Source organism: Nicotiana sylvestris, chromosome 4, assembly GCF_000393655.2.
Source record: "Nicotiana sylvestris chromosome 4, ASM39365v2, whole genome shotgun sequence".
Classification (NCBI taxonomy): Eukaryota; Viridiplantae; Streptophyta; class Magnoliopsida; order Solanales; family Solanaceae; genus Nicotiana; species Nicotiana sylvestris.
In genome coordinates, this window is record NC_091060.1 from 139,456,992 (window position 1) to 139,466,682 (window position 9,691).

The window sequence follows — 9,691 nt, forward strand, 5'->3', positions numbered from 1 at the left end:
AGCAATAGCTGGGTTGAAGAATTTGTTCTTGGGAGATGAGGACATGGACTGCGGTGCCATAATTAAGGAAGAGGAGGAAGAAGGCCTCACTATTCAGACTGTGGAGAAGGGAGATGTTCTCAGAAATTGGACCGCCACACCATCCCGAGCCCGGCGAGTCTCTGGGTAGCTTGGCAGAATTTACTTCTATAAGCCATTCTAGGCATTTAAGATTTCCCGTAATTTTGTTTTAATTTTTACTTGTTTCAAAATGAATGCTCGATTCATCGAGTCGTACGTTGTCTGGAAAAATTTTCAAGTTTTAATCAAATGCATTTGCTCTTTATTATTCACTACTATATTTACATATTTCCTTTCTACAACATTATTATTACTTTTCCTGCTGAACCAGTGACTATGACATGTAATGAGGCAACACAACATGAGAATAGTGATTCAGAGGAAGAATATGAGATACCCGAAAAATTGTCAAGGAGGTTGAAAATTTTGAGAATAAGCCTAAGTCCAATCTGGACGAGACTGAAGCAGTAAATTTGGGACAAGTTGAGACCGTCAAGGAGACTTGCATCAGCAGTCACTTGTCACCAACAGAGAAGGAAGAGTACATTCGTTTCCTAAAAGAATATGAGGACATTTTCGCATGGTCATATGATGACATGACCGGTTTGAGCACTTCTTGTGGCCCACACATGAATGGTTTCGTCTTGTATAAGAAGATACGCAGAGCTGGTTACTTTTGGATGACCATGGAGACAGATTGCATCCAGTATGTCCACAAATGCTTTCAATGTCAAGTGCATGTCGATATGATAAAAGTGCCGCCGAATGAGCTCAATACAACAAGCTCACCTTGGCCATTCGCCGCCTAGGGAATGGATGTTATTGGTCCAATTGAGCCCACTGCTTCAAATGGACACAGGTTTAGTCTAGTCGCTATTGATTACTTCACAAAATGGGTGCATCTTACAAAGCTGTAACCAAGAAAGTTGTCGCAGATTTTGTTTGCCGATTCGGGGTTCCTGAGTCTATTATTACTGACAACTCCACCAATAAAACTTTCAAAATCAAGCACAAGAATTCCACAGCCTACAGACCTTAGATGAATGGAGCCGTAGAAGCCGCCAACAAAAATCTTAAGAAGATACTAAGGAAAATGGTAGATAACCACAAAAGTGGCATGAGAAGTTACCCTTTGCTCTATTGGGGTACCGCACCACGGTTCGCACATCAACCAGGGCAACACCCTACATGCTGGTTTATGGTACCGAGGCTGTCATCCCAGCCGAGGTGGAGATTCCTTCTTTAAGAATCATACAGGAAGCTAAACTCAACGATGCAAAGTGGATAAGGAGTCACTATGAACAATTGGACCTTATCGATAGAAAGAGGATGAATGCAATATGTCACAGCCAACTTTATCAGAAATAAATATCCAGAGCTTTCAACAAAAGGGTCAAACCAAGACAGTTTGCACCAGGGCAGCTGGTATTGAAGAAAATCTTCCCGCATCAAAATGAAGCCAAAGGGAAATTCTCTCCCAACTGGCAAGGTCCGTACATGGATCACAGGGTACTAACAGGAGGAGCACTCATACTTGCAGAAATGGATGGAGAAATCTGGCCAAAACCAATCAATTCAGACTCAGTCAAGAGATATTATGCTTAGATTATGTACATTTCCTCATTTGATATAATTGAACTACGCTTAACCTGATTTCTATTTAAGAGGGGATACGTAGGCAGCCTTATGGGTTCCGTCATATCATAATAAAATTTTTCACTTCCCCCAAGAGTAGAAACTGGGGCAGAATTTGAGGAGGGTCCTCAAAATTCCGGAGCAAGTCCAGCCAGTGCCATCATGTGTCAGACGGTCAGTAACCAGTTAGGAAACTGGGGCAGAATTTTGAGAACGATTCTCAAAATTCCGGAGAAGACTTAGCAAGGCTTATTATCCGCAAACAATCAAAAATCACCTACCAAACTGGGGCAGAATTTTGAGAAGGACCTTCAAAATTCCATGAGAGAGCTGCAATGTCTTTGAGATGTGTCACAGTCACTAGTTCATCTAAATGTATCAATATATTTCTGAAATAACTCTATTTTTTTATCAAATTGTATATTTTCAAAAACTCTACTTCCATAACAGTCAGGTGTCACCCCAGGGGAACTCGAAAGGCTTTTAGAAAGAAGCAAAGCAAGGCCGGGAGACGAAGCACAAACTAACCTCCCCTCACAAAACTTACAATTTTTCTTTGAACGCAGGCACATTTGACGTAACGATAGCATTCGCAAACATGTATACACAAAGAGATCACTATCTATCAGGTCATCAGACATCGAATATATCTCCAGCTAAGACATATACTACTCTTATTTGCTACTTGCTCTCTGCATGAGGCTAATCCCTGCCTCCCCATTTGCATGAGGCTAAACCTTGCCTCTACATTTGCATGAGGTTAATCCCTGCCTCCCTACTTGCATGAGTCTAATCCCTGACTCCATACTTGCATGAGGCTAATCCCTGCCTCCCTACTTGCATGAGACTAATTCTTGACTCCATACTTGCATGAGGCTAATCTCTGCCTCCCTACTTGCATGAGTCTAATACTTGACTTCATACTTGCATGAGGCTAATCCTTGCCTCCCTACTTGCTTGATTCTAATCCTTGACTCCATACTCTCATGAGGCTAATCTGTGCCTCCCTACTTGCATGAGTCTAATCCTTGACTCCATCCTTGCATGAGGCTAATCCCTACCTCCCTACTTGCATGAGTCTAATCCCTGACTCTATACTTGCATGAGGCTAATCCCTGCCTCCCTGCTTGCATGAGTCTAATCCTTGACTCCATACTTGCATGAGGCTAATCCTTGACTCCCTACTTGAATTAGTCTAATACTTGATTCCATACTTGCATGAGGTTAATCCCTGCCTCCCTACTTTCATGAGGCTAATCCTTGCCTCCACATTCGCATGGGACTAAGCATTGTCCCTTTTTGCACTGATATTGCTCTATTTTACTATCTATTTGTTTTCCAATCGGGCTAAGCTATGCCCTTTATTTCACAAGACTAATATTGTCCTTATAATATCATGACTATTGTATATCATGGGCTGAAATATCGCCAATCTATCTGAAGGTGTCATAGTCTAAAGGCATCATCCTCATAGCCGAAAGACACCATGCCATGGCCTAAGGATCTTTCAAATTTGCATATCATTAATCAAAGGCATCATGGTTCGGAGGCACCATCTTCATGGCCTGAAAACATCATTTCATGGCCTGCGAATCCCTTACTAAACAATTCATGGCCCAGGACGTCATGGTCTGAGGACGTCATTTTTAACCGTCCGAAGATAACCTTCATGGTCCAAAGGGAATTTGCACCATGTTTAATTTTTTTGCAAATACATGTTTGTAGCATCTTTTATCCGCAGGTAACTAGTAAGCAATCGCTATCCTAGCAGGATCGATCTTGCTGCAGTTCCTTAAACTATCCCGTGCTTTAACCGCTCACCATAGCCGCTTCGGCGTCGCGTGTCCGTTTTTGCAATGACTTCATCGGTATATTCCGCCAATGAATCTAGAACTACACATGGCCTGATTCCTGTAAGGCCAAGGATATGTAGGCAACTCAAGACCGGAGTCCAGCCTCTATCTTTCAAAACATCCCATCCGGTCAAAATTGGCCATCATTTATTTACTCGAAAACTCTTTCATCCTTCCCGGGTAAAGAGGGGAAGCTGTTGATACCCAAATTTTTTCTATATATTTTTAATAAGCATAAATACTTTCAAAATAACATATATATGCATATAAAAAGTTTTTATAATTTTTCTATAATTTTAAATATTTTAAATTGATCTATTTCTTTCCCTTTTACTCATAAAATCCCCAATAATTATCTCTCAAATTTTTGTCATGGTAATTTAGTCATTTAAAATCTATATTTATGCCAAAATATTGTTAAAATATTTTAGTGCATTTTCATAATTGCATTTTATATTTATAAAGCTAAATTGCATATAATTACAATATTAGCCATGTTAATGTAGAATTACATTTATATACATAAAAATGATCTTCTATATTTTGAAAATGTTAAATATCTATTTTAAATCATTTTTCGTATACAAAATTATTTTCCAGCAATTATCTGTTATTTCTTATAAGTTATATAGGGATAAATTGGATATTTGAAAATATAGCCAGATTGCATTTCAATCATAACCTCAATTAAACCCAATACCCAGCCTAATTTCAGGCTAAAATACCCGACCCAGAACCAATTAAATCATGGCCGTTGATCATAGAGATCAACGGCCCGTATTAACCCTTGCCTTTTTTAACTCTTAACGGCCCCTAACCCTAAACCATTTTCCAAATCCGCCGCCTTTGTATTCTCTCGTCTCCTCTCCTCTCTCAGTAACTCAACCAAACCCTAGCCCTTCAACCGCCGACCTCTCTTCTCCAATCTTCTCCGGTGATCTCTCATCGACTCCTAAGCCTCCAATGGCTTCTCTCATACTATGCTTGCCTTCTCTAAAGTCTTAAAGGGCCTAGGGCCACGCCGACTTACACCTAGGATTCATCACTTGTCTATTCTTGGCTACTCCAATGTGATTTCGAGCAAAATCACGTTGTATTTTTCACGATCCTTGGGATTCTAGACAGGTTCTTTCATCTCTATATGAGTTTCTTATGAAACCCTAATTTCTGCCTATATCTCCTAGATCTGTACAGATCTAGTCGTGGTCAAAGCGGAAACCAACTTCATGCTAAAATTGTTCAAGACCTGAAACAAATGCTTGATGAAAAGAATGTTTTCACAAAGTCATTTAGAATGGTCAGAGACAAATTTCAAGAAGATACTCACTCCAATTTTAGGCTCAGATTGATAGGGAAACAGAACTATGATGGAAGAAGATACAACTTACCAACGGTTTCAAGAGGTAGCTTCTTTGGTTGTTGGAGATTTTCATGTGTCTAGATGTGACCGAGACATCATTGTTGAAACCCAATCTAGACAACTACAAATGATAAATGAGTTGAATGTTGCCTATTTAGGACTTCAATATCCTTTATTGTTTCCATTTGGTGAAGATGTTTATCGGGAAGACATTCCTTTAAATGGAAATGATGAATTAAGTGGAGCAAGGAATTTTGTTAGCATCCGTGAATATTTCACATACAAAATTCAAGAAAGGAATGGTGAAGTACCAACAATTGTGAACTCAAGAAGATTATTTCAACAATTCTTGGTCAATGGATTTACAATGGTTGAATCGTCTAGGTTGAAGTATATTAGAACTCATCAAAGACAATTGCGAGCACATATGTATAAAGGATTAGAAGATGCGGTTTTACATGGAGAGATAAATCCTTCTTCTCAAGGTAAAAGGGTAATTCTTTCATCCAGCTTCACAGGGGGTGCAAGAACATGATTCAAAATTATCAAGATGTTATGGCAATCTGCAAGTGGGCTGGATATCCAAATCTTTTCATTACATTTACTTGCAACCCAAAGTGGCCTGAGATTAGTAGATTTGTAAAGAGTAGGGGCAACCAGAAGATCGCCCAGACATTTTATCTAGGGTGTTCAAAATCAAATTGGATCATTTAATAAAGGATTTGAAAGAGAAACAAATTTTTGAAGCAGTTAAATCAGGTATATAATTAATCTTTTATAATAAATTATTATCAGTTTATAATCTGATTTTGATAAAGCATTTTTTTAACTTATAAATTTCAACTACTTACCCTAATTGTAAATTATTATTTTTTTGCAGTGATATATACTATAGAATTCCAAAAGCGAGGGTTGCCTCAGGCACACATATTGCTCTTTCTTCATAATAAATATCCAAATGTTGGAGACATAGATCAAATAATTTCAGTAGAAATACCAGATGAATTGGTAGATCCGTATTATTATAAGCCCGTGAAGAATTTTATGATGCATGGCTTCTGCTAGAAAATCGTCTCCTTGCATGCATAATGGTAGATGTACAAAACACTTTCCAAAGAAGTTCGTAGAAAATACCACAGTCGATGAAGATGGATATCCTGTTTATAAAAGAAGGGACAATGGTAGAACTATCCAAAAAGAAGGTATTGAAGTGGATAACAGGTATGTGGTGCCACACAATAGATTTTTATTGTTGAAGTATGGTGCACATATAAATGTTGAATGGTGCAATCAATCTCGATCAATCAAGTACTCATTTAAGTACATTAATAAGGGTCATGATCGTGTGACGACAGCTTTTTCTCAAAGTGTGCATGGGGAAGACTCATCCATTTTTGATGAAATAAATATGTATTATGATTGTCGATACATATCACCGTGTGAAGTTGCTTGGAGAATTTTTAAATTTCCAATTCACCATAGAGAACCCTCGGTAGAAAGACTTTCCTTTCATCTACCAAATGAACAAACAGTTATTTTCTCTGATGATGATCCAATTGATGATGTTGCCAATAGACCAAGTGTAAAGGAATCACAATTTTTAAGCTGGTTTGAAGCAAATAAGACATATGAAGAAGCAAGAGAATTAACATATGCAAAATTTTCTCTTAAGTTTGTATGGAATAAAAAAGTAAAAAAAGTAGGAAAAAAGAAGAAATTTTGCATTTTCAATAGGGAGAATATTCTTTGTACCGCCTGGAAGTGGAGAGCAATATTATCTTCGAATGTTGTTGAATGTTATTAAAGGACCTAAGTGCTATGAGGATTTAGGGAGAATCAACAATCATGAACATCTAACTTTTAGAGATGCATGCACTGGGTTTATTAGATGATGATAAAGAATATGTGGATGCCATAAGGGAGGCAAGTAACTGGGGAATGCCAAATCTTAGGCAGTTATTTGCTATGTTACTATTATCAAATTCAATGTCAAGACCAGAATGTGTTTGGGAGGCAACATGGATTTTATTATCAGATGATACCCTACACGAAGAAAGAAGAATATTGGATAATCCAGGTATACAATCCCACCTTCTATTTCAAATTTTAATATTATATATTTGTTAAAAAAAATTACATTATTGTTGTATACAAATTAAATCTGATATACGATGCTAGATTTAAGTTTGCAAAGTATGAGTGTTTAATTATTAATATATTTTGTTGGCTACATACTCGATGTAGCCTTCCAATGAAGTAAAGTAACATTAATTTGCATTTATAATTTTTAATCAATTAATTAATTAATTATATACTTTTGTTATTTTAGAGGCTGAGCTAACAAATGATGAACTATAGAATCGTTGTCTACAAAGGTTGGAAAATTTTTTGAAAGGTTGCGGAAGAACGTTACATGATTTTCCAACAATGCCAAGACCGGTTTTCAAAGAATAGGAAGTTAACAACACTAATAGACTCATTTGTGATGAATTGCGTTATAATAGGCGCTCTTTGTCTAAGGAACATGAAGAATTATTGGTTAAATTGACAGTGGAGAAAAGGTTAGTTTATGACAGAATTATCAAGGCAGTGAATGAGGACAAAGGTGGATTCTTCTTTTTATATGGTCATGGAGGAACTTGAAAGACATTTATGTGGAGGACTTTGTCTTCAGCCATAAGATCTAAAGGAGACATTGTTTTAACAGTTGCATCCAGCGGAATTGCATCTCTTTTGTTACCAGGAGGTTGAATAGCTCATTCGAGATTTGCAATCCCACTCAATGCAACTGAAGATTCAACATGTAATATAAAACAAGATACTCCTTTATCAAAATTGATTGTCAAGACAAAGTTAATTATTTGGGATGAAGCACCAATGATGCATAGATATTGTTTTGAAGCTCTAGACAGAATTCTAAGAGATATTCTTATATTTAAAGATGTATCCAATTTAGATCGACCATTTGGAGGAAAAACGGTTGTTCTTGGAGGTGACTTCAGACAAATACTTCCAGTCATTCCAAAAGGTACTAGACAAGATATTGTTAATGATGCCCTTAATTCTTCATATTTGTGCAATCAATGTCATGTCTTAAAGCTAACAAAAATATAAGTTTGGAAGGAAATCAGGTGGATTCACATTTGAATGATCTAAGACAATTTTCTGATTGGATTTTAGTAATTGGTGACGGTATGATTGGAAATTCTGTTGATGATATTGAAAAAGTTCATATCCCTGATGATCTTTTTATAATAATTGTGGAGTTTCAATTTCTGCGATTGTGGAAAGTACATATCCAGATTTTTTAAGTTATTGCAGTGATATAACACACCTACAACAAAGAAGAATTCTTGCTCCCACTCTTGACATGGTTTAATCAATCAACGAATACATGGTTTCACTAAACCAAAGTCAACCAAAAATATTTTTGAGTTCCGATACAATTTGCATGCCGGGCAATGCTTTTAAAAGTTTGGAACATGTACATACACCCGAATTCCTAAACACTATTAAGTGTTCTGGAATTCCAACTCATGTTATCACTTTGAAATGGGTGTCCTAGTGATGTTATTGAGAAATATAGATCAATCTTCAGGGCTATGTAATGGAACAAGATTAATCATCACAAGACTCGGAAATCAGGTTATCGATGCAAAAGTTTTATCGGGAAATATAGCTGGATAAAAGGTGTTCATTCCGAGAATGTCGCTGACTCCATCTGATGCAAGAATGCCTTTTAAGTTCCAGCAAAGGCAATTTCCAATAGTTGTATCTTTTGCAATGACTATCAACAAAAGTCAAGGACAATCTTTATCTCATGTTGGGTTATATTTGAAGAAACCAGTTTTCACACATGGGCAGCTTTATGTTGCTCTATCACGGGTTACAAAAATAAAGGGATTAAAGATTTTGGTTTATGACGATGATGGAAAAATTTCAAATGAAGCAACAAATGTAGTTTACAAAGAAGTTTTCCGTAATTTACTTGGAGAATGAAAGCAAATATGATCTGAAAGTTCATAACTTATTTGTTTCTCATGCTACTGTCTTTGCTAAACCATATTGGAAATAAGCTTCAGAAACAATAGTTGACAACTTCAACTGGTATGCTTATATGTTATCTCATCAACATTAATTGTTACTATTCTGAGTTTCTCTGAGCTAATAAATTCTTATGCTTTAAGTATACTAACAAACAACTTACAAACATCTTTGACCTTTTACAACAGAGTTCTCGCAATGGATGTTGAGGTTTACAAAACAAAACTTGCTCCGCAGCCGAAGGTGGAACAAAAAAAACAAAGATTCTACTGGAAAATTTAATACTAAATAAACATCCGCTTGATTTTGGTTTCATCACACATTTGAATCTGATTAAAGATTTGTGAATTGATATCTTATAGCTTTTACTTACTCATGCATTACAAATATGAATCATTTATTTTCTTTTTATTTATTTAAATGAAAGATCGTTCATTTCAACTAACACTATTCCTACCATGTTTTTTGTTCTTCAATCCTTTTATTTTAATTTTGGTCTCATTTCCTCTCTGTTATTTTTATTCCTACCATATTTTGTGAATCATTTAAAATTTACGCCATTGTCTTGAAATTGTGATAGAAATAGTGGAGAAAAAAATCTTCTTTTGAAGTGCTCATAAATTAAATTCGTCCAAATTATACTTGCATTAGAGTATTACTCGCTAAATGAAAATTTTAACTTCTGTTATGTTCCTTTCGGTGAGTATCAACAGTTGATTACTCTTTCTTTTATCAAGTT

The 9,691-nt window shown here is 36.3% G+C and overlaps 1 protein-coding gene and 1 pseudogene across 1 annotated transcript; both read left to right on the forward strand.

The window, feature by feature from the left end:
• Positions 1 to 4,915: 4,915 nt before the first annotated feature.
• On the forward strand, positions 4,916 to 5,443 carry LOC104229987 (uncharacterized). The gene has a single exon (XM_009782718.2). It carries the CDS (start codon positions 4,916 to 4,918, stop codon positions 5,441 to 5,443), a length of 528 nt encoding a protein of 175 aa, XP_009781020.2.
• A 2,916-nt stretch (positions 5,444 to 8,359) lies between these two features.
• On the forward strand, positions 8,360 to 8,907 carry LOC104229986 (uncharacterized; annotated as a pseudogene).
• The last annotated feature ends 784 nt before the right edge of the window (positions 8,908 to 9,691 follow it).

Coding starts and splice junctions, on each gene's coding strand:
- LOC104229987 (XM_009782718.2), top strand. CDS start 4,916: ATGGAAGAAGATACAACTTACCAACGGTTTCAAGAGGTAGCTTCTTTG.